This window comes from Bombus huntii, chromosome 13 (assembly GCF_024542735.1).
Source record: "Bombus huntii isolate Logan2020A chromosome 13, iyBomHunt1.1, whole genome shotgun sequence".
Lineage (NCBI taxonomy): Eukaryota > Metazoa > Arthropoda > Insecta > Hymenoptera > Apidae > Bombus > Bombus huntii.
The window spans coordinates 4744613-4770661 of record NC_066250.1 but is presented as its reverse complement, the minus strand read 5'-3'; the positions used below and the strand labels follow the sequence as shown (position 1 = coordinate 4770661).

Here is a 26049-nt window from a genome sequence, read left to right as displayed (position 1 = left end):
GATATAAAGTTTATTGCTATGTACTCTACATGCCTCGGTACACTTGCAGAACGTACTCATCCAGAAAAATCCAAAGATATAATGTCAAGATCCGCTGCTCTTTCACTTCGTATCGTCATTTAGTTTGTTGCAACAAGTTAAAAACTGAGTATGAGGTTTTCATCAGCTGTAATAAAGAAGCAACGATTTTTGCATTGATTTTAGAATGTCGCATTATAAAGTTAGACGTAATACATAGGCTTTTATCACGGTGTATCATTTCAATTTGCCCACTTTGATTACTTCCCTCTCGAGCTATGCGTTATTCGAAGGAAACGTGTAGCGAAAAATATACAAAGAAGAAAGTTCAGTTTGAAACGTGCTCTTTTAAGAGAAATAATTCGACAGATAATTATGCACCCTGATGAAAATGGAATATTTCGTAATATACATTTAAATACTAACCGCTACGAAAGAATCGATGTTCAATGTTACCAGGTAGCCACTCGTAAATTCTATAGGATGTGTCGCTCGTGTCATGATCACTAAGAGAATCTTCTTTGTTTTCGTATCCCACGATGCCCAATTGCTCTTAAATATCATGGCAGGCACCTGAAGGCTCTGCAGTGAAAAGATATTGCGCGAAACATTTAACCAAAAATTGGTATATTTATGTCTGTCTTGTTCTTCTACTTCGATAACGAACCTTCAATTTCACTTCGTTACTGAACCAACAATAATACAGTATCTGCGCTATAATGCGAACTAGGAAAAGCGACGCCTCCAGAAATTTAGAAAGCATCGTTATGTTGGTCATTCGGTAGAGATTAAAGCATAGCGTAAATGCGATCGTACAAAATTGCAAGAAAAGTATTATTTTGAATTTCTCGTTCACCGTTTTAGAGAATCTGTAGCAATTCAGCATATGCTTTGTTAATAAGTTTGTTAATTAAACCTGTTTGCTGTCCTTTTAAGCTGGTAAAATGTTCGATGTGTAATAAATTCGCACGTAAAGGCAAACGAACTTATTGCACAACATAATAGATGATAAATTCGACACGAACTTGTAAATTTGTTGATAATGTTTGACGCACTGCTTCGCCGAATAATTCGAGTCCTCCTCGATGTTTCTCAGACGTTCCTCGAGTATTTCGAACTGGCCGTTAATTTGAATCAGCAAGCCAGCGAATAGCGTGTCACTAGCAACGTTTTGACAAGAGCACAGCAACGAAGTGGCAACTTCGTAAGCGTAACTGAACGTGTATGGCAACAGCTCCGAATAATCGTACGGTAGCCAAGCTCGAAAGACTAGTTTTCTCTTCTTGAAGTCCGTGAGGAACGCTCTTACGAATATCCATATCGCAGCCACCTCCACCAGAATTGTGTAACAAATCGCAATTCGTCTGTAAAAATGTTTCACTGGCGTACTGTTTCTTTCACATCAAACCCTTCCTGTCTATGTTAATTTTTTCTTAACCAAAATTACCACATTTTTCAACAGCATTTCTCTTGTCTGACAACAAGCAGCGACAGAAAGAAATTAAACAAATGTTTTTTTTTTAAATCTCTGCTTTTCATGCATTCAAAAATTAATTTTGTCCTTGCCCGCGAAAATTTGAAAAATGTTCATTGTTCCTGACCCATTCTGAAAAGTAGTACGTATAGGTACTTACTCGTTTGTTTTGTTAAATTTCATTTGAATTTTCTCTTCTTCGTCGTTCATCGGCGAGAAAGGTTCGCGTTCGAGGCTCTCGATCAAAGATAAGATACTTTCACGATGCTTTAAGATGATACTCAATTTGCAGCCGCTGACGAATACCACGAGAGTGATGTAAAAGTTGTCACTGAATTGGTCCTGATTTTCCACATTTATTATTATATCTAAAATCTGAGCGGACACGAGAGACAATATTAGAAGCCACACGAACAACGTGTAAAATTTGTACAAAGATTTTGTGAACGGTGATGTCCACGAACTTGGTGGCAAACAACCGGCGATCGAAAGTAGAACACGTGAAAATTGTAGCGTGCGCACAGTCATTTTTATTGGAATTCATCGGCTAAAGCTGACGTAAAATTCTTCTTTGCGTGTCCACTTGGATTTTACATCGTTTCTAATTTGTTTATTGAAAAAAAAATTTAGATAAAACGTAGTGATCGTTCACACCAATTATTTCGTCACAATAGAAAAATAAATCATTTATTTTATTAAAGTAAAATAAATGACTTCTCGATGATATGGTGAAACACAAATTGCATGAATACGAATGAAAGGAGTGTCGTGTGGAATATAATTCTAAACGTCTTCGATATCACTGGCTATCTCCGAATATCGACGAGTTCATATATCGTATTAATAGAACTCATATTCTTGCGGAACACTTACCCCATTGTAAAACGTTCTATATCATTATGTTTGTTAATGATGCAACGATACGACATACAGTATAATACCTCTGAAAACGTTGAAGTAGCTTCGTCCCCTATTTCCGCGTTTCACATTTCTTATTAAAATTAGGTTTAACTACCTTGAAATCGTCATTTTACAGACCGTTGCGTCGTGCAGAGTCAGTCGTTCCAAGAAGGGTTATTTTTATTTCGAGAAGAAAAAAATGAACGGGGAAAGAAATGCAGATAGCTTCAGCAACGACGTATTTCTATTAATTCTGCACTACTGTTTCTAAGCTTTATTGACGTGTATAATATAAGAACGCGTTTAAACTAGATCGTGTGCTAGTGTTTCACGTTATGTATTACTCTCTGTTTAGAAGATGCTTCTTATTGTCCTGTATTGTTTTGTTGAAACAAATTACACAACAAATGGAAAGTCCTTCGCCATCTGATCGTAACTCGATAGAAAAATTCAGGTATAAAGTCTTTGGTCTTTTCAATTAGTAGTCATTGAATCGGATTTGCTCTGAAATTATTGAAAATTCTTAGTAAAATAATGCGGAAAATTATTCGCGAAAATCTCGCTGTTATAACCTGGACCTCACTTGAGTATTTGAGATTTATTGTGCTTGCATGGTACATAATTTACTGCGCTGTTTCAATAAACCGTTTTTTGTTTCCTCTATCATAATTTTTCCATTGTGTGACGAAGGAACGAAAGGATATGCTGAATCCACTCCATACGGTCTACCGCGACGACTTATTCTGTACCAGCATGTTATACGCCGAGTAAGTGGTTTTCATCAACTACGACAAACGGGACACTTTACAAAACACAATTTTAGTAAGCAATTTTAGTAAACCGCGAAATAAGTATATTTTTTGGAAAAAAAATGTAACACTTGTCGTTAACATTAATGAATGTTATCTCACATTCGGCAATCAACGTAATATTATTTTGTAGAATATTTACAGTATTATTCCGTGTATCTATTATTTTGAGAACAAAAATTGGAAGAAGTTTAATCGCGCGACTTTACACTATTGACTTATTCCAATAAGCTATATTAACCAAGTGTACCAGAGTCTTTTGTAATATTTTTCGAATTAGTATCGTTTCTCATTATTTGAAGTCGAAATTCAATACGTGGACTGAATTTTCATTGTTAATTGATAATTTTCAAACAATGACCATCTATTACAAAGGATAGAATAGTTTGGAAGATTGACAGTCATATTTGAGTCAATTATACAAAAATTATACAAAATTGGGGGAACTATCTTTTCCCAAATCGATTGGCGAATTACTCAGTTTACCAAGTATTGTTTTTAGTTTACGTTTGTACAAATAATGTATTTCTTTATAGATACTGACTCTCTTGAAAGATTCCAAGTTCATGGGTAGAATATAGGCGCTTGTAATCTCCACGGGTGTCAATGAACGTGCCATGATTATCAGAAGCATCTTCCTAGCGTCGTTGCTCAAATTTGGCCAATCGCTATGATATAACATATTAGAAATATCGAGGCTCTACAGAGATAAAAAATCCACAAATTATTGATTTAAGAAGAAACGGTAGCTCGTTTTATATCTATGTGTGTATGTATCTACCTTTACTTTCGCTGCATCTCCGAACCAACAAAAGTAGAAAGTTTGAATTAAAGCGGAAAACATGAACGATGTCCATCCAATTATTTGCAAACTGTCGTTTGTTTCTGTTAGTTGATAAAGAGTAAAGCATATCGCGACTGTGCTTACCATAAATTGCACGAACATGATTTTGTTAAAAAAATTGTTTACTATTTCGGCGAATCTGAAATAATTGAGATAAGTGTTATTTCACTGTTTTCTTTAATTGAAGATTTCAGGTAAGAAAAGTAACAAATCACGTTCCCCACTTTGTGACAGCCGAGCAGTGTTAAAATCCAGTGTTGTCGATTAATCCCGCGTTATCAAAATTTCTTTTTATTGGTTTTTGAGACACGACATATGTATATTTTTCAACCCCCTTCTTCATTTCTAAGATATGCTTGTTAGAATATCAAAATAGTATTAATACCCTAAGCTTTTTAGTCGTAAAATAAGAAATCAATAAAAATACAACTTATTTCGATTTTTCCCGTAACCTTCAGTTAGCTTCGTTAGTTCGTTAAACTTTCATTAAATAAAAGCACACAGGTAACAAACCTGAATATCATATTATGGTGCCGAACGCAGTCTTTTAACGATTGAATTTCATTTCCTCCGATATTGTGCAGGCGATCTATCAACATCTCGAATTGACAACAGATGTGAAGCAACAGGCCAGCGAAAAACGTGTCGAACATACTGACGCCAGTGGCTATGATCATTAAACCCACGAATTGATAGATGAACGTCATAGAAAACGCAAGCCACGAGGAGGTGAAGTCGAAAGGAAACCAAGCGCGAAACATTAATTTTTTCAATTTGAAGTTACTGACCAATGTCGTTCCTACTAAAGCAAGCACACAAAATGTGACTTGGATTGTATAGAACATCGCGACTTTTCTAGAAAAAAAGAAAGAAGGAAAGAAATAATATTTTAAATAATTTTCTTACAACTATACATACCACAGCGAACATAAAGAACTTACTCGATTAGATTGTCGTATTTCGCGTGAATTTGTACTTCCCCATTGTTCTCTGGTACAAAGGGCTTCTTCTTGAGTAGATCCAACATATTTATGATAGTTTTTCGCCCTACGACTAAGCTCATAAGTTTGCAACTGGTGATAAGTGCCGTGACAGTTATGCCAAAATTCTCACTCAAATCGTCCTGCGTTTCCACGTTGTAGCAAATCTCCATGATTAGCGTGAGGGAGTAGCTCCACATGTACAACGTCACGAAGACTGTATATAAATTATAGAGAAAGCGTTTCGTCGGAGACTTCAACGTGGGCGGTAGAAAATATCCGCTGGCGATGAAAAGTTTGAATGTCCATCGTAGTACGTGCATTTTCGATATTTACGGTATGATTTGTCTTACTTAAACTTCGCGTTAGGAAAGATCGAACGATCAAGTGCCTTCGAACAATTAGGTCTTATACTATCAGTCTTCACTAGCAGAATTTTATTACGGTATATTTTAATTGATCAAAATAAAAAGGTATTTCCAATCAAATGTAACATCGAAGATGAGAATATGAAAATAAAGATGATCTTTGAAGTAAGTGTATCGTTCGAAGCATCAGATGCTACTAACAACCCTAAGGAAACGAAATGCTTATGCTGCCTTAAATGGAATAGCTCCTTCTCGGAATTTACCCCCGTGTAATTATCGTCATTATCGATGTTACCGTGCTGCGACGATGCAAGAAATTACATTTTTAAAAACCATTATTATAGAGTGGTCGTTTCTCTCTATTTTCCATTTCCAGCTTCCGCTTATTTCATTGGATTGAAATATACATGCTGTGGTGGCACTAAACGTCATAGCGTGTGTCATTTAACCGACAAGTTACATTCTAATTGATTGATTACCTTGAACTCGGCATCGTCCCGAGTAGTGTAGGTGCATCCTTAGGCGATTACATCTTTAATGACGACGTTTCCACAGTTTCTAACGTGCAATTATATTACTGCCCGCCAGCGTACTTTTTATCGCGAACTTATACGTTTCAGGAGTCGAGCACGGAAGACAACTTTTAATAATGGGTGCTTACAGGATAGGAATCCGGGTAGTTTCAGTGCACGGAAGGGGGAATAGACTGAGGTAGGGTTATCTGTTTTAAGCTGTCCAATTTACCTTGCAATTTGGTTATGAACAATTTTTGAGCGAATGATAATTAAAAATTTAACTCATTATTACATGTTTGATAAGTAGTGAAATACGTGTAAAGTGTTATATACATATGTAACACCTTTGCTCATTAAAAAGATTAAGATGTAAGAAGGTTGTAGAACTAATGTCAACATTCAGTTATAAGAAAGAGTGAATTGCCCATTTTTATGGCGATAAGAAAAAATAGAAGAACGAGAAATGATTTATTGATGTATTGAAGTATTGATGTGTGTGTCGTAAAAGTAAATCATGTTTAACAAATTTCATGTGAGTTTAGAGAAAGATAGTTCTTTGATTTCTTTGTTGAAGCCAATCAAATGCAGAACAGGAAGTGTTTAGCAACCGAAGAAGCAGAATATTCGATAGAGAGATGATTAAAACGGTAATTGCGAAACTATTTCTATGAAAATATTTCTTTTGAATGGAAATAGAATCGCATTTACCTTCTGAAAATATATTCTAATAGATATTCAGGAACGTCAAATATAGTGCATTTCATTTTATTATATTTTTTCAGTAGTATCATTTTCTATTTCCTTTTAAGATCTAAAAATAACCACCCATTTCAAATATTATTGAATAGTGTTACAAGAATCGCAAAATACAATAAAATCATTTCCTAATCATTTGTTTGAACATAACATACCGACTGTTTGATACACCAGAGAATCGTGTGGAGATTGTGGGAGAATAAATCGTGTGGTATCCAGTCGAACACTGGCAACTCCTTCATAGTTATCAGATTATTATAAAGTCCTACGATCGCATAAACGCTGCCGGTTCGTTCAGTATTTCGCAGTAGATTGCCAGGTTTCTGTAACAAACTAATAAGTAGCAACTCATGGTGAAAATAATCGTGAGTCGTGAAAATATAGTCCAGGAAGAAATATTATATCAAAGAAAACCTTGCATAATCATTGTCCTTCCGTTGGAAGCACTATCTGGATCTCACAGGAGTGTTTGAAATTTATTGTGTTTGCATGGTACATAATTTACTGCGCTGTTTCAATAACTCGTTTTCTATTGTCTCTATCCTAATTCTTTCATTGTGTGACGAAGGAACTAATACAACTTATTCTCCGCATGTGTTCTACTCCGATGACTTACTCTGTAGCAGCATGTTGTACGCCGAGTAAGTAACTTTCATCAACTACGACAAACGGGATACTTTATAAAACAAAACTTTCGTAAGCCGCGAAATAAGTATGTGTTTGGAAAAAGAATGTAACATTTGTCGTTAACATCAATGTATGTTATCTCGCATTCGGCAATCCACGTAAGATTATTTTTTAGAATATTTACAGTATTATTCCGTGTATCTATTATTTTGAGGACAAAAATTGGAAGATGTCTAATCGCGGGCTTTACACTATTGTCTTATTTCAATAAGCTATATTAATCTACGCGTACCAGAGTCTTTTGTAATATTTTTCGAATTGGTATCGTCTCTCATTATTTGAAGTCGAAATTCAATACGTGGACTGAATTTTCATTGTTAATTGCTAATTTTCAAGCAATGACCACCTATTACAAAGGATAGAATAGTTTGGAAGATTGACAGTCATATTTGAGTCAATTGTACAAAAATTATACAAAATTGGAGGAACTGACTTTTCCCAAATCGATGGCGAATTACTCAGTTTACCGAGTATTGTTTTTAATTTACGTTTGTGCAAATAATGTATTTCTATATAGATACTGACACCTTTGAAAGATTCCAAGTTCATGGGTATAATATAGGCGCTTGTAATCTCAACAGGCGTCAATGAACGTGCCATGATCACCACAAGCATCTTCCTAGCGTCTTTGCTCAAATTTGGCCAATCGCTATTATATACCATATTAGAAACATCGAGGCTCTGCAGAGATAAAAAGTCCACAAATTATTGGTTTGCAAAGAAACGACAGCTCGTATTATATCTACGTGCGTATCTATCTACCTTTACTTTCGCTGCATTTCCGAACCAACAAAAGAAAAATGTTTGACATATCCCGGCAAACATGTACATAGACCATCCTATTAATTGCGCAGTGTCCTGTACGTCTGTTAGTAGGTAAAGAGTAAAGCATACCGCGACTGCGCATGCCATAAATTGCACGAACATCATTTTGTTAAAAAAATTGTTTACCATATCGGCGAACCTGAAATAATTGAGATAGGCATTACTTCACTGTTTTTTTTAACTGAAGGTTTTTGGCAAGGAAAGTAACAAATCGCGTTCGCCACTTTGTAACAGCCGAGCAGTGTTAAAATCCAGTGTTGTTGATTAATCCCGCGTTATCAAAATTTCTTTTTATTGGTTTTTGAGACACGACATATGTATATTGTTCAACCCCCTTCTTCATTTCTAAGATATGCTTGTTAGAATATCAAAATAGTATTAATACCCTTAGCTTTTTAGTCGTAAAATAAGAAATCAATAAAAATACAGCTTATTTCGATTTCTCCCGTAACCTTCAGTTAGCTTCGTCAGATCGTTAATTTGTATAAATAGAAGCACACAGGAATCGAACCTGAATATTTTATTATGGTGCCAAACGCAGTGTTTTAACGATTGAATTTCATGTCCTTCGATATTGTGCAAGCGATAAACCAGCATCTCAAGTTGACAACATATGTGAAGCAATAGGCCGACGAATAACGTATCGAAAATACAGACACCGATACATATGATCACTAAACCCAGGAACTGATAGAGAAACGTCATAGAAAACACAATCCACGAGGAGGTGATGTCGAACGGAAACCAACCGGGGAACATTAATTTTTTTAATTTAAAATCACATATCAATGCCATTCCTAATAAAGAAAGCACACAAAATGTGACTTGGATCGTATAACCCACCGCGACTTTTCTAAAAGAAAAAAGAAGGAAAAAAGGTATTTTAAATAATTTCCTTACAATTATGTATATTACAACGAACAGAAAGAACTTACTCGATTAGATTGTCGTATCTCGCGTGAATTTCTCCTTCCCCATTGTTCTCTGGTACAAAGGGCTTCTTCTTGAGTAGATCCAACATATTTACGATAGTTTTTCGCCCTAAGACTAAGCTGACGAATTTGCAATTCGTGATAAATATCGCGACAGATATGTTAAAATTGTCACGCAAGTCGTCCTGCGTTTCCACGTTCAAGCAAATGTCCAGGATTAGCATGAGGCAGTAGCTCCACAAGTACAACGTCACGAAGACCGTATATAAATTATAGAGAAAGCGTTTCCTCGGAGACTTCAACGTAGGCGGTAAAAAATATCCGCTGGCGATGAAAAGTTTGAATGTCCATCGTAGTACGTGCATTTTCAATATTTGCTGTGTAATTCGTCTTACTTACACTTCGTGTTAGGAAAGATCGAACGATCAAGTGCCTTCGAACAGTTAGGTCTTATACTATCAGTCTTCGCAATATGACCAGCAGAATTTTTTTACGGTATATTTCAATTCATCAAAAGAAGAAGTTATTTCAAATCAAATGTAGTATCGAACATGAGAATATGAAAATAAATATTATCTTTGAAGTAAGTGTATCGTTCGAAGCATTAGATGCTACTAAGAGCCGTAGGTAAACGAAATGTTTACGCTGCCTTAAATGGGATAGTTCCCTCTTGGAATTCACCCCCACGTAATTATCGTCATTATCGACGTTTCCGCGCTGCGACGATGCAAGAAGTTACATATTTAATAATCACTATTGTAGAGTAACCGTTTGTTTCTTTCTATTCTGCATTTCTAGCTTCCGTTTATTTTATTGGATTGAAATATACATGCTGTGGTGGCACTAAACGTCATAGCGTGTGTCATTTTACCGACGAGTTACATTCTAACTGATTGATTACCTTAAGCTCGGCATCTGCCCGAGTAGTGTAGGTACATCCTTAGGTGATTACATCTTTAATGACGACGTTTCCACTGTTTCCAACGTGCAATTATATTACTGCCCGCCAGCGTACTTTTTATCGCGAACTTATACGTTTCAGGAGTCGAACAAGGAAGACGACTTTTAATCATGGGTGCTTACAGGATAGGAAACCGGGAGTTTCAGTGCACGAAAGGGAGAGTAGACTGAGGTAGGGTTATTTGCTTTATGTTGTCCAATTTAGCTTGCAATTTGGTTATGAATAATTTTTGAGCGAGTGATAATTAAAAATTTAACTCATTATTACATGTTTGATAAGTAGTGAAATACGTGTAAAGTGTTATATACATATGTAACACTTTTGCTCATTAAAAAGATTAAGATGTAAGAAGGTTGTAGAACTAATGTCAACATTCAGTTATACGAAAGAGTTAATTGCCCGTTTTTATGGCGATCAGGAAAGATAGAAGAACGAGAAATGATTTATTGATGTATTGAAGTATTGATGTCCGTGTCGTAAAAGTAAAACATGTTTTTGCTTTGTCAAAGCAAATCAAATGCAGAACAGAAAGTATTTAGCAACCGAAGAAGCAGAATATTCGATAGAGAGATGATTAGAACGGTAATTGCGAAACTATTTCTATGAAAATATTTCTTTATAATGGAAATAGAATGGCGCTCAGGTACGTAAAATACAGTGCAATTCATTTTATTATATTTTTTCAGTAGTAGCATTTTCTATTTCCTTTTAAGATCTAAAAATGACCATCCATTTCAAATATTATTCGATAGATCGGCAAGAATCGCAAAATACAATAAAATCATTTCCTAATCATTTGTTTGAACATATCAACATACCGACTGTTTGATACAGCAGAGAATCGTGTGGATATTGTGGGAGAATAAATCGTGTGGTATCCAGTCGAACACTGGCAACTCCTTCATAGTTATCAGATTATTATAAAGTCCTACGATCACAAAAACGCTGCCGATTCGTTCAGTATTTCGCAGTAGATTTCCAGGTTTCTGTAACAAACTGGTAAGTAGCAACTCATGGTGAAAATAATCGTGTGCCGTGAAAATATAGTCCAGGAAGAAGTATTATATCAAAGAAAACCTTGCATAATCATTGTCCTTCCGTTGGAAGCACTATCTGGATCTCACAGGAGTGTTTGAAATTTATTGTGTTTGCATGGTACATAATTTACTGAGCTGTTTCAATAATTCGTTTTCTATTGTCCCTATCCTTATTCTTTCATTGTGTGACGAAGGAACAAATACAACTTATTCTTCGCGTGTGTTCTACTCCGATGACTTACTGTGTAGCAGCATGTTGTACGCCGAGTAAGTAACTTTCATCAACTACGACAAACGGAAAACTTTATAAAACAAAACTTTCGTAAGCCGCGAAATAAGTATGTGTTTGGAAAAAGAATGTAACATTTGTCGTTAACATCAATGTATGTTATCTCGCATTCGGCAATAAACGTAAAATTATTTTGTAGAATATTTACAGTATTATTCTGTGTATCTATTATTTTGAGGACAAAAATTGGAAGAATTCTAATCGAGGGCTTTACACTATTGTCTTATTCCAATAAGCTATATTAATCTACGCGTACCAGAGTCTTTTGTAATATTTTTCGAATTGGTATCGTTTCTCATTATTTGAAGTTCAAAATTCAATATGTGGACTGAATTTTCATTGTTAGTTGCAAATTTTCAAACAATGACCACCTATTACAAAGGATAGAATAGTTTGGAAGATTGACAGTCATATTTGAGTCAATTGTACAAAAATTATACAAAATTGGGGGAACTGACTTTTCCCAAATCGATGGCGAATTACTCAGCGTACCGAGTATTGTTTTTAATTTACGTTTGTGCAAATAATGTATTTCTATATAGATACTGACACCTTTGAAAGATTCCAAATTCATGGGTAAAATATAGGCGCTTGTAATCTCAACAGGCGTCAATGAACGTGCCATGATTACCACAAGCATCTTCCTGGCGTCGTTGCTCAAATTTGGCCAATCGCTATTATATACCATATTAGAAATATCCAGGCTCTGCAGAGATAAAAAGTCCACAAATTATTGATTTGCAAAGAAACGACAGCTCGTATTATATCTGCGTGCGTATCTATCTACCTTTACTTTCGCTGCATTTCCGAACCAACAAAAGTAAAATGTTTGAAATATCCCGGCAAACATGTACGTAGACCATCCTATTAATTGCGCAGTGCCTTCTATGTCTGTTAGTACGTAAAGAGTAAAGCACATCGAGACTGTGCTTTCCACAAATTGCACGAACATTAATTTGTTAAAAAAATTGTTTACCATATCGGCGAACCTGAAATAATTGAGATAAGTATTACTTCATTGTTTTCTTTAACTGAAGGTTTTTGGCAAGGAAAGTAACAAATCGCGTTCGCCACTTTGTAATAGCTAAGTCGTGTTAAAATCCAGTGTTGTAGATTAATCCCGCGGTATCAAAATTTCTTTTTATTGGTTTTTGAGACACGACATATGTATATTTTTCAACATCCTTCTTCATTTCTAAGATATACTTATTAGAATATCAAAATAGTGTTAATATCCTTAGCTTTTTAGTCGTAAAATGGAAAGTCAGTAAATATAAAACTTATTTCGGTTTCTCCCGTAATCTTCAATTGGCTTCGTCAGATCGTTAATTTGTTTAAATAGAAGCATACAGGAAACGAACCTGAATATTTTATTATGGTGCCAAACGCAGTGTTTTAACGATTGAATTTCATGTCCTTCGATATTGTGCAAGCGATAAACCAGCATCTCAAGTTGACAACATATATGAAGCAATAGGCCGACGAATAACGTGTCGAAAATACAGACACCATTGGATATGATCACTAAACCCACGAACTGATAGAGAAACGTCATAGAAAACGCAAGCCACGAGGAGGTGATGTCGAAAGGAAACCAAGCGCGGAACATTAATTTTTTCAATTTAAAGTCACACATCAATGTCATTCCTAATAAAGAAAGCACACAAAATGTGACTTGGATCGTATAACCCACCGCGACTTTTCTGAAAAAAAAAAAGGAAAAAAATAACATTATAATAATTTCCTTACAGTTATATATATTACAACGAACAGAAAGAACTTACTCGATTAGATTGTCGTATCTCGCGTGAATTTCTCCTTCCCCATTGTTCTCTGGCACAAAGGGCTTCTTCTTGAGTAGATCCAACATATTTATGATAGCTTTTCGCCCTAAGACTAAGCTGACATATTTGTAACTCGTGATAAATATCGCGACAGATATGTTAAAATTGTCACGCAGGTCGTCCCGCGTTCTCGTGTTGAAGCAAATGTCCAGGATTAGTGTGAGGCAGTAGCTCCACAAGTACAACGTCACGAAGACCGTATATAAATTATACAGAAAGCGTTTTGTCGGAGACTTCAACGTGGGCGGTAAAAAATATCCGCTGGCGATGAAAAGCTTCAATGTCCATCGTAGTACGTGCATTTTCAATATTTGCTGTGTAATTCGTCTTACTTACACTTCGTGTTAGGAAAGATCGAACGATCAAGTGCCTTCGAACAGTTAGGTCTTATACTATCAGTCTTCGCAATATGACCAGCAGAATTTTTTTACGGTATATTTCAATTCATCAAAAGAAGAAGTTATTTCAAATCAAATGTAGTATCGAACATGAGAATATGAAAATAAATATTATCTTTGAAGTAAGTGTATCGTTCGAAGCATTAGATGCTACTAAGAACCGTAGGTAAACGAAATGTTTACGCTGCCTTAAATGGGATAGTTCCCTCTTGGAATTCACCCCCATGTAATTATCGTCATTATCGACGTTACCGCACTGCGACGACGTAAGAAGTTACATTTTTAATAATCACTATTATAGAGTGACCATGTGTTTCTTTCTATTCTGCATTTCTAGCTTCCGTTTATTTTATTGTATTGAAATATACATGCTGTGGTGGCACTAAACGTCATAGTGTGTGTTATTTAACCGACGAGTTACATTCTATTTGATTGATTACCTTGAACTTGGCATCGTCCCGAGTAGTGTAGGTATATTCTTATGTAATTACATTTTTAATGACGACGTTTTCACTGTTTCTAACGTGCATTTATATTACTGCCCGCCTGCGTACTTTTTATCGCGAGCTTATGCGCGTTCAGTTAGTTTTCAAGAATCGAACAATGAAGACAACTTTTAATTATGGTTGCTTATAGGATAGGAAACTGGAAGATTCAGAGAAAAGAAGGGAATATAAATTGAGGTAGGATTATTTGAATCAGTGTAATATTAATGTCAAGCTAGGCTATTTTCTTTCTCAGTTATTTTCGACAAATTTTCGTGCCAACGGCTCTTGGAAATAACTAATTGAAGTCATTGTCAGACGTTTGATAGACAGCGAAAAATGTCATATATTGTGTGTGTATTATCTAGATACTATTTTTATATTTACCTTTATTGATTAGAAAATACAACGCTTGTTCAACTAATGTTGACATTTCTAGTTTTATCAGAGCTCTAATTAGCCAAAGAATGGTTTGACTTTTATTTCGAGCAAAAGAAAACACAGGACGGGAAATAACGTATTGATTTATTGATGTGTGTCTTAAAAAAAAAAGAACATTTGTATTAGTCTGCATGTGAGTAGCCCATGTTTCTTATTACACTCGGATTAAAATACGACGGTTCTTAGTCGTTTAGTTTGCTTTGTTGAAGCAAATTGTACGCTGAGTAGGAAGTCTTCAGCAACTGTCACAAACAAAACATTCGATAGAGAGACGATTACTAAGATAGTAGCGAAATTATTTCTGTAAAAATATTTCTTTCTAATGGTAACAGAATCGCGTTAACCCCTTGACAGTATTACAGTCCAAAACAGATCGAGGCAAGTCAAATATAGTGCTAGAATTCTTTATCTTCGCTTGTCTTGCGGATTTGACTTCCATTTACGTCACGAAATAGTACAATAACTTTACAATTTACACGTAAGCAGAAACACGTACGCACTAAAGCGGAACAATAGACGTAAAAATGTCCATTCATTTCAAAGATTATTGGGCAGTGTGGCAAAAATTGCAAAATATAATAAAATCACCTTCCAATCATTTCTTTTGATTGGAATCATCCTTATTTTCTAATATATAGCAATCATATAATATAATTATTTTCGAAATTAATCATTTTCTGAGTTCTTCGTCGTTTTATTACACTGTCAAAGGGTTAAAGTGTTACTTGTTTCTTTGATACTGACTATAGCGAAAGATTCGAGGTTCATGGAGATGACATGGCAACTAGTGAATTCGATAGGTTCTAACGAGCGTCTCATGATCAGTAAAAGAATCTTCTTCGAGCTGTCGTTTAAAAATGGTAGATTACTTTCCAACACCGCGTTAGGAATTTCCAGACTCTATAGAACGGAAATATTTGAAATTGTAAAATCTCGCAATTCGGCCTCTAGCAAGACCATTAGATCACAAGTAAAACGTACCTTCAGCTTGACTTCGTTGCCGTACCAACAGTAGTAGAATACCTGCATGAGCAAACACAACGTGTAGGTCGCTGTTTCCATAAATTTCGGGCCAAATTCCATTACCGACAATCGATAAAGATTGAAACACACGGCTCCGGTGCTTATCAAAAATTGCATCGACATGATCATTTTGAAGTTATCGTTCACCATCGATGCGAATCTGTAATTTATTTCCCCAGATACATAACCATGTATTGCGAAAGTCTGCTCATTTATGAAAAATACACGTAGAGATACATGAAATATTTTTTATTTGAAGGAATATATTGAAAGATTTTGCTTTCGAGGGGATTCTCAAAATTAATTGCTTAATATCTAGGTAATTGAGAAACTTTGCGAAGAAGAGAACGGTTCTAATGAACGAAGATTGAGAAATTTGCTTATATTTATTTATATAGTAATATAATATTAAAACAAACTTGTATATGCGGTGATGATGATGTGCACAGAATTTCGCCGAGTAATCTTTGTCCGTAGTAATGTTTTTCATACGGTGTTCAAGGATCTCGAATTGGCAATAAATGTGAATCAGTATACCGCTGAACAAACAATCGCAAACGATGTTCAAATTCGTGCTGAATATCGTGGCCAGGATCTGATGAATAAAGCTAAAAAGAAAGAGAAGCGGTGAATTATAGTCATAAGGTATCCAGGCTCGAAATTTCAGTCTTCCATGTCTGAAGTCTGTAAGAAATGCGCCTATCCATAGCCAGGCCACGAAGAAGTGAAGTACAAACGAGTAAGCTTTGGAATTCCATCTATAAATGTAATACAATTAATTCTACCATTGTCGTTTTACAAATACAGCGAAACCTCGATTATCTGCATTTTAATCATGGCATGCTATTCGAATTTCTTTGTTTTTAAATTTATTTTCTCTTGAATAAAAAAGCATTTACGCTTGAGCTGTTTTATAAATATTAAATAGAAGCAAACGCTTTTAAACTGTTTCATAAATATCGATATTAAACGAAAACAAAAATTTTTAAATAAAAATGTAATAATTTCTCTCAATTACTATTCTCGTTTCTCGATTTTTCCGACAAGGGATCATTCTCAAATCTTTCAATAATCGAGGCTCGACTGCTATTTCAATCTTTATCGTACTGTAACTATAATACCAACTTACTCGATTCGTTCCTCGAATTTCGTTCGAATTTCAATCTCTTCGTCGTTCACAGGTACGAAAGGTTTCTCTAGTAGAATGCCCATTAAAATTTCAATATTTCCTCGATAAATTAGTAGCACAAGAGCCTTGCAACAGCTGGAGAACAGTACCAGCGTTACGTACAAATTTTCACTAAAATCATCTTGATTATCCACGTTGATGACAAGATCCAGAATCAGCGAAGTTTCGAAACTGAAGAGCAACAGCAACACGACGATCGTGTAAACATCGTACAAAACTCTTTTCCATAAATATTTCCACGTGGACGGTCGTATAAGACCGGTCAGAGTAAGAAGCGCGAATGTCCAACGTAAAGTGTGCATTTCGAATTTTTCTAAACTTCGTTTCTTATAATCCTCGATATGTTTACAAATGTAAAATAATTCTAATAATAAAAAATAATAATTGAAGGCAATATTGTACGCGTTCGTAGAAGCGAACTAATAATTAATAGATTGCAAATTTTCACACATTTGTGGGAAATTTAAACATGAAAAAATACACGCAATACACACAGTATGCAAAAATATGCGAAACAAATATCTATAGGTCCCATTCCTTCAGTTGTTTTCATAACAATATGAATTTAAATAAATATCCACAAAGTATATTCCGATCGGTTAATTCTTTGCCGAAAGATATTACCAATAACACAGTACCTAAATTCTAGATCGAGTTCGCTCAAATGAACCAGTTAATTGTCAGAGCTGTACCTTTAGATTTTACCTTGGAAACCTCTATCTTCCGTTACAAAGTACGCAGTCGCGCAATTACTTTTGCAACAGTTACAAAACAAGATACCGATAATTTTATGTCTTGCTGTTTCCCCTTTCTTCTTTCAACGTGAATTCACGATACACGTTGTTAATGTCGATGGCGATATTGACGGCGGTTTGCTTGAAATATAAATGATCAGCGTGCAGAATGGAACGCGATGGTCGTTTTCCATAGATAAATATTTAAAAGGTGTCCAGGCTTCTTCGAGAGAAGAGAAGAGAAATTAATGGTAAAAGAGGAATGAGTTCCGTTATAAACGTAACGCTTCTGTATATTATTTATTGTTTCGTTTATTCCTTTCGCATACTCTACATTCCTCCATTGTGTGTGTCCATGAAAGGGTCGTGCCTTTATTCGTCTCTCGAGAAGCTGCTGCTTGGCTCGCTAACCTCTGCTACATACCTTGCAGCAGATTGTACGCCGAATAAGAAGTTTTCAACAACTGCGACAAAGAGAATTTCGTATGATGGTATGAAACACAGATTATACGTTGATAATAAAACTATCAATCCAGTCGGAACGTCTGGTATCGAATTTCTCATTTCTGCAATTACTGGAAATATGAAGTATATTATTGGTAATATCAATGTCTACTTTTATTGGAAAAAGAACATATTACGTATATTGGTTCTTGCGGATTCTTATTTTACAGGGAGAATTGAAACTTTCGTATTTAATTCGTTTTTACTTCTTTATGAGACTTCATCTGGAAAAAAATATCCAATAAGATGAAAAAGTTTTTAGTTTCGTTTAGTTTAGTTCAGAAAACTCTGCGATAGACTTATCTGATTTTTTAGCGATTATTAGACAATAAGGAAGCGTCAGTCAGTCAAAAAAAAAAAAAAAAAAAGGTCGATTCTTTCCATACTAACGATCACGAACGACTTGAGATTCATCGTCACCACGTAAACACTAGTCATTTGTATGGGAGATCTCGCACGCATCATGATCATTAACAAGTCCCGTTTAGTGGTTTCCTTGAGCGCTAGCCAGTCGATTTCAAAAATCATATTGGAAATTTCCAGGCTCTAAATGAAGAACAGACAACGTTACTGGAAAGATTTAACAAAAGAAGATTAAACCAAACGATAATTGCGTTATCGTTAAGGGAAATACCTTCAGTTCAACTTCATTCCCGTACCAACATAGAATGTATATCTGTGTTAACATACAACTGCTGAACATAATTATTTTCACAATCATCTCGAGCGAGATGTTCGTTCCCGTTAAGATGTAAAGATTCATGCATATCGTCAGCGTGCTCACTGCGAACTGAACGAAAATCATCAGTTTAAACTCTTCGTTTATCATGGTGGCGAATCTGCAATTGTTTCGTCGACGAACGAATTACGAAATATATGATATTATTTTATATATTATCGAATATGAATATTATTCCACGATATCGGTAATCCCTTAACTGTGCAACGAGTTTCTAGCTTACTCGCTAAATATTGAATACAAAAGTTGAAATGATAAATGACGTAAATTTTATAAATGGAGATTTTTGACGTAGGAAAGTTGATTATACGTAGAATGATAATAAGCTGTGATAATTGTGTATCGAAACTTAAAGAAATTGTCTTATATGAATTGTACGTTGTAAACTGCGATATTCTATCTTCAGTTAAGGGAGTAGAAGAAAATGAAACGCTGAAATACAGGGTATACCGTACCGATAGATGAGATTATGATAACGAATGCACAGTTTGCAATCATTCGTGCCTTGTTCGATCTTTTTCAAGCGATATCCGAAGATTTCGATCTGATTGCAGATGAACATCAACAACGTCCATATGAGGCTGTCGCAGGCAACGTGCAGCAGACCATTGAAGGCGTGAATTAAAATTTGTTGACTGTAGATGAAGCTATAGGTGGCTGTCGAAGTATTGTTCCAAGGTAACCACATTCGAAACGCTAGCTTGTGATGTTCGCCTTTGTACAATGCACCGAGCAATGTTAACACCGACATTACCACCACTGACGATTCAACTAGAAGTGCGTAATAAAACGCGTTCGATCTGTGGCGATTCGTAAGGTGATAGGTAATGTCATGTGGAATATATCTATCTTTATTGATAATCATATATACGAGAATGATATAGAAAATTATATCGTAGGAACTAAGAGTAAACATATTGAAAATAATTGGGTCGTCGAGAGCAAAGCGGACTAAGTTCGATACGCAACAAAATCAATAATTCTCTGTCTAAAACACACGTATTTGTATTCATTGTAACGTAATGTATTCTTTGATTTGAAAAAATTAATTCTTCCTCTTTTGTATGATTTAATAACGTTCATTGGAATCTATGAAAACTGTAAAGTCACGTTCACAGAAAAGAAAGAAATGTTTGGTACACTTTTGCTCTCAATACCAAAATTATATTACGTAAAATATTTACCTGGCTCGTCTTTCACACTTTTCTCGAATCTCGATCTCCTCCTTCGTCTCTGGTTGAAAAGGTGTGCTCTCTAGCATATCCGTTATGACGATGATATTCTTACGATTGGACAATATACTGTACATCTTGAGACACGAAATGAAAAATGTCAGAGTTAGGTAAATATTGTCGCAGAACTCATCTAAGGTCTCCACGATGAATATTAGATCGATGAATTGACAAATTGAGCCACCATACACCAACAGTATCACGTAATAACGGTAGACGGTGTATGCAACATTTTTTAATGGCGATAGCAACGGCGGTCGCCAACAGGCGCATATTGTCAAAAAACGATATGTCAATCGTAACAGGTGCATCGCTCAGTTTTTTAAATTTCTGCACCGATTGCTCGTTCTTATAGATATTTCTGTATCTTTAAATTTCTGCACTAATATATTTCTCTTCTTCGTCTCTGACGTTTCTAATCATCGTCCGATGATTTCTTGAAAAGTAAAGTTTCCTGTGAAAATAACGATTATTTGGAAATAATAGTAAATTTTAATGGATGTTTTAATAGATGTAGAGATTAGCTTCTGAAAATAATAACAAAGTATCCGATCGATACGAGTTTTTCTTCTTAACACTTGCTTGAAAGAGCGTTTGCTTACAATAGCCGAAGACCCTTGATATTATTTGGTACGGTATGCTGACAAACTGGAAATATAAGAGAAGAAAGATACGAATGTCGACGAAATGCGTTGTCGTATAATATATTTAATAGCGTGCGACAATGTATAGACACGGAATATCGATACGTATCGCACGAAGATTATCGTTCATAAAACTTCCCCCTTTCTGGTGCATGGACTATATTATTATTGTAATTCCAGGTAGATGCATGGAAAACGTCCAGAAGGAATTTAAAATTCCTCGCAACTATTTATTTTCGAGTCTTTTGAATTTATATCGTCTTATGCATAAGACAACAAGTTTAAATATTTAACGACTGGCAAGCAGAGAAATTGACCAGATGCCATGGACATAGAATGGAATAGAACATAGACATTTCTTTTATTTCGAAAAAAACGTTCACGAGTATCGATAGAAATTTCATTTTGGAAGGAAAAGAGGACGAGAGAATATGAAGCAGGCTTCGTATAAAGGTAAGTTGAATTTTAGTATCTTTAGCGTGGCAATTGCATGATTTACATATCGTTGGACAGATTTCATTGTATTAGCGTTTCTTGAAGGTAACACGTAAAAATTAGCATCGATCGTCTCCTGCGGAAAGGTGTGGAATATTGTTTGACCGCAGAAATTCCAAATTTTTAATTTCGACATCCAAAAAGCTTCGAATTCCAAAAGTTCGACGCGTTTGTTTGCTTGTGACGATCAGTTTTAATTTTTACGAGAATCCTCGTATTTTAAGATTCTTTCGTCCTTTGGAGCAAATTGTACGTCGAGTACGACATTTTCAGTATCTGTAAGAGACGTAAACGTATTAATAAATCAGTGAAATCCTTGCTTTGTGAGACACATGTCTATATCGATTCACAAATGTATTTCGACATTTACAATTAGTATAGAAATTTTATAAACATATTATACGTGCTATGTATGTATACATATGCATATAGAAAACTTTATGGAATTTTTGTTTGAAACTCTATGAATATTTATGTAAATTCATATTTTTAGAAACATTGTTAAATAAGTGGAACATAGATAGAACACTATTTTACTTGCTAGATGTATATTATATGTAAAGAGTATTATACTTCGAACATTTTGCATACTTTCACAAATTATGTGCATTCTGTGCACTTATACGCATAAATGTATAAAAATCTGCAATTTAATGATTACGACTAGTCATAACTCATCTCTTCAATTTTAAAATGTTTTTTGCAACATACGCAATATGTTCATAACAGGTTTCTATTAGTAGATATCCAAATACTTTCATGACTATATATATTTTATTCTATGTACTAACGTCCACGAAAGTTTTCAAATCCATCGTAAATATGTAGGCACAGGTCAATTCGATCGGTTTCGTGGCTCTTCTCATTACGTTTATCAAACTCTTCTTGCTGCTATTATCAAACGATATCCAATCCGCCTCAAAGATTGCATTCGCAACCTCGACACTCTATTGTTTCGCACATCGTCGAATTATAATCCATAATCGAGTAGCTTTAATTTTATCAGATAACTCGGTTCAGTAAAATTTACCTTTAATTTGAGCTGATTTCCATACCAACAGTAGAAGAAGACCTGTGTCATCATGCAGGTCAAGTATAAGACGAATTGCAAATATTTGGAGTTCACTGGCGCGTTCGACAATTCGTACAGGATAAAACACACCACGAAGGTGCTCGATAGAAGTTGAACACCTATTATTTCTTGAAACTTCTGCTGTATTATCGAAACGTATCTGCGCTTAAACATAACGCGAATGTAAGATTTGTTTGAAGAGGATTTTATGAAGAAATAAAAATACACTTGTACGATGTTGGTTAAATACGAGAAAAATGCCTTATGATTTAACAAATTTTAATATATACCGCGCATAAATTTTATAGTAAATATATACTTAAACTAAATATCGTATTATATTGATGTATGATATGAATGTAGAATGTAGAACAATTAAAATACTCTCTGTAATACTCTCTTCATTAAAATTAAATTACAGTTTTAATGCTCGATATGAATGTATATCATTTTTTATCTTTTATCTTTTCTCCATAAGAAGCTAAAGTCAGCTTGTATGCATTAAATGGCAGTGTATATTTTTCTTTGTACGTATATTCTCAAGTTACATGAAGAAAGCAATTCGTATTTATAATATTTTATGTTCTTATGTATTACGTTAGTTACTGGATGCTGAAATAATTCTATTTATTTATTCAAACGGATAACACTGACCCGTATAAATAATCGTGAAAACGCACGATTTTTCCAATGTCAGGTCTCGGTTCTTTTTTCAGTTCCATTACTCTATGTTTCAGGATTTCTTGCTGGCCGCAGACGTGAACGAGCAACCCGCAAACCAGCACATCACAGGCCACGTTTAGAAGCGCCGTGCCAATCAGTGCGATGATCTGATGAGCGTACGCGATGTAATAGCAATTGGACACAGAATAGTTGAAAGGCAGCCAGGCTTTGTACGCGAGCTTCCGGTCGCCGAAGTCAGTGAGGAACGAAAATAATATCATACAGGCAACCGTAAGCATCACCATAATCGTGTAGTAGATCGTGATCGACCTGTAAAGCGTCTATAAAGGTTTGTCGATCGATTTACCTATGCTGATACCTGATTGAAAATCGAGAGCGATTGAAAGGCACTTGTGCGCTTGTTCTAATAAAGAAAAAATAATAAAAAATAAAAAACGATTTAGTTTACTTCTAGATGGCCTGCTGAAGGGTTTTGTAATTCTCTTTAAGAAGCTATATCTGGTCAAATTCAGTTATCTTCGATTTCTATAATTGAAAAATCGAAATGGTAGAAGATACAGCTATCACGTGATTAAATGAAAAGCAATGAAATATGATTTTTTTTTAACCAGAAAGAATGTATATACACTATTTCCAGGAAATATGGCGGAGGAAATGTTAGAACAATTTATTTTAGCTTTTAACAATCCACGTTATCTCCAAATAGCCTAATGAGATTCCTGGTTCTTTTTAAGGTATTTACAGTGTAGATCGACATTCTTACGATTTCTTTGAAATTTTGACGATACGTAATTTGTAGTATATTGTTTATACATGCTTCAGTTTTTGGAAATGGAAATATTCATCTAGAAGAATCTTTTCTTTCTTTTTAAATTAGCCATCTTCTCACTGTTTTCGAATAAAGGTAATGCGAATTACATAATATCGATAATTTCGGCGTCCGAAAAATACCGCATACAATATTCGTATTAGAAAATATCATAAAATTCGAAGTATGCCGCTATGTCCATTTCTGAATTGTTTGTTAGCAAGCGAGCGTAGATTGTACAGACAGCCAAGAAATTTCTTCTTCGAGGAGGAATCTCCTCGAGGAGAGATAAGACACGTTGAGATAAATTCTTATATTAACAAACATTGAATTTTAAATTAAATTTTGAAACCGGTCATTTGAGTTAAATAATAAGATTAGTGTTAAATAATTGAAAATAATAATTGAAAAAACTATATAATAATGAAAATAATCATATACCCGATGCTTTTGTCGAATCTTCTTCGGATCGTAATCTCCTGCTCATCTATTGGTTTACAAGGCTCCTCGTCGAGCTTCCTGCTGAGGATTCTAATCACTTTATGGTTGACCAGAAGCGTAAAGATCTTGCAACAGGAAAGAATGGACGCGATGAACATGTAGAAGCTGTCGCTTAACTCTTCCGCCGTTCTTACGTTCAATATCACGTTCAGAAATTGCGAGATGCAGAAACTGCACAATAGAAAAATCACGAACGTCGTGTATGCAGTGTACAACAACTTTCCGTAGAATGTTCGACAAGACGGTGGTATCCAGCATCCACAGACGATTAATATATTAAAAGCTGGCTGCAGAATACTCATTTTCCACCCGGAAGGAATTTCTACAGGAGTTTGAAAAAGAAAGATAAGTCTATTATTATTATTATTATTAAGAATAATCTTCATTGATCGTGTCATTATTACAGTAGACCCTTGAACAACACGGAGATTGGAAACATTGACTAATTGTGTAATTAATATTTATGCAAATTCATATTTTCACGAGTGTGATTAAATAAATGGAAAACGATAAGCCAGGTAAACGATTGTTTTATTTGCTAGATATCATAATGGGCAATATATTTTGAATACTGTACGTATTTTTGCAAAGTGTACTCCAATGTGTATGTCTAATAATATCCTATTGTTAACCGTAAGTCTTGTTTTATATGCTACACTACATGTTAGAGAAAAGAAAATCGTATTAAGAAAGTTACAAGAAACAATTGCGAATCCTTTGATGCTGTACACGAGTATGTGATTAAGAATCAATGGCAAACTACACGTCTTCCTAAACCGAAATTATATTTGTTGGTTACTATTTCGTCGTTTAACAAGAACAATTCCAACCAAAACGCAATTGGCTGTTTATTTACTCTTCGATTTTTAAATAAAAAAAATTCTATATAATCGCGTAGATAAAGATCTCAGAGAAATTTCATAAAACACTGACCACTATAGGATTAGCTATATCTTTACAGAATGGTACCTATAGAAAGCTTTCTTTTCACAAGAAAGATATTGTCCACATTCGCCTACCTTGATATGCACGCACCGTATCATTATCGTAATGTCTATCGTGTGTTACAGTGCCATTTGCGAAGTTACATTTTTATGAATTTCTTCGGATAACCGCTTTACTTAGAACTCGAGTCTTTTATCATTTATTGTACACAAGCACAACATCGTTTGTACGAAATCGATTCGTTTATTTTGAGGAAGCTCTAACTTACGACAAATGAATAATAAAAATGATACCAAATGAAAAAGCTGGAAACACTTTGAGGAAACTTATTTCAGAAAATTCTTATTTTAGCTTTACGAATCAATCCTTAAATTTTCTTACATCTGTAGTCGAACACCCTGCACGCGAAGAATGATTCATAGTCCATGAAAATAGGAATGCAAAAGCATTCATGTTACAAAAATAGTATTTGTTCTGTGCTTTGTAATATAAATGAATTTATAGATAAATTTAAATAAATTGTAAAACATAATAATTTTGTGCCATTATTTCACATCTTACCCTCTAAGATAAGTATGCAGTGAATAAGTAAAAAGTTTAAAAACATAAGTACAAAATTTCTGCAATTCTAGGAATCTCTGAAACAAATAGAATAAGGAAGGTAAGTAAGGTTTCGGGTAAAGATTTTTGTTCCAAAATTGGGGATGTGTATCAGGGAGATATGATGTGTAAGGAAATGGCTAAATTTGCTTACCTTGTTTTCCTTACTTACCTTTCTTTCTGCATTCTTGCTATTTTCTTTAATTACCTTTATAAACGATTCTCGAATTGCAATTTGTATGTTATAATATTGTCCACTAATTTCTATTTACTTACCTTGGGGTGTGGAATATTAAAATGGAAGGGACGATTTATA

At 34.8% G+C, this 26049-nt stretch overlaps 3 protein-coding genes and 1 long non-coding RNA gene across 5 annotated transcripts; 1 reads left to right on the top strand and 3 right to left on the bottom strand.

Moving 5' to 3' along the window:
• LOC126872610 (odorant receptor Or1-like) lies at nt 1–5198 on the bottom strand. Its single transcript, XM_050632716.1, has 9 exons — nt 4987–5198; nt 4559–4900; nt 3983–4184; nt 3746–3901; nt 3122–3177; nt 1044–1382; nt 686–887; nt 445–600; nt 1–166 (listed from the first exon to the last, which is right to left on the bottom strand). The coding sequence occupies exons 1-9, from the start codon at nt 5196–5198 to the stop codon at nt 116–118; spliced, it is 1716 nt and encodes a 571-aa protein (XP_050488673.1). The 3' UTR covers nt 1–115.
• Nucleotides 5199–14488: 9290 nt separating this feature from the next.
• On the bottom strand, nt 14489–19081 carry LOC126872609 (uncharacterized). The gene is made up of 8 exons (XM_050632715.1): nt 18648–19081; nt 18371–18559; nt 17934–17973; nt 16716–17139; nt 16006–16194; nt 15545–15746; nt 15308–15463; nt 14489–14805 (listed from the first exon to the last, which is right to left on the bottom strand). The coding sequence occupies exons 1-8, from the start codon at nt 18840–18842 to the stop codon at nt 14746–14748; spliced, it is 1455 nt and encodes a 484-aa protein (XP_050488672.1). The 5' UTR covers nt 18843–19081; the 3' UTR covers nt 14489–14745.
• Nucleotides 19082–19303: 222 nt separating this feature from the next.
• LOC126872284 (uncharacterized) lies at nt 19304–23079 on the top strand. 2 transcript variants are annotated; one of them, XR_007691933.1, is made up of 3 exons: nt 19304–19430; nt 20809–21081; nt 22933–23079. It is a non-coding gene; the product is annotated as an uncharacterized LOC126872284 (long non-coding RNA). The 2 variants fall into 2 exon arrangements; XR_007691932.1 differs by lacking the exon at nt 19304–19430 and adding an exon at nt 19435–19576.
• LOC126872271 (odorant receptor 94b-like) lies at nt 21088–24086 on the bottom strand. The gene is made up of 4 exons (XM_050631998.1): nt 22850–24086; nt 22154–22355; nt 21915–22070; nt 21088–21399 (listed from the first exon to the last, which is right to left on the bottom strand). The coding sequence occupies exons 1-4, from the start codon at nt 23161–23163 to the stop codon at nt 21343–21345; spliced, it is 729 nt and encodes a 242-aa protein (XP_050487955.1). The 5' UTR covers nt 23164–24086; the 3' UTR covers nt 21088–21342.
• Between the last annotated feature and the right edge of the window lie 1963 nt (nt 24087–26049).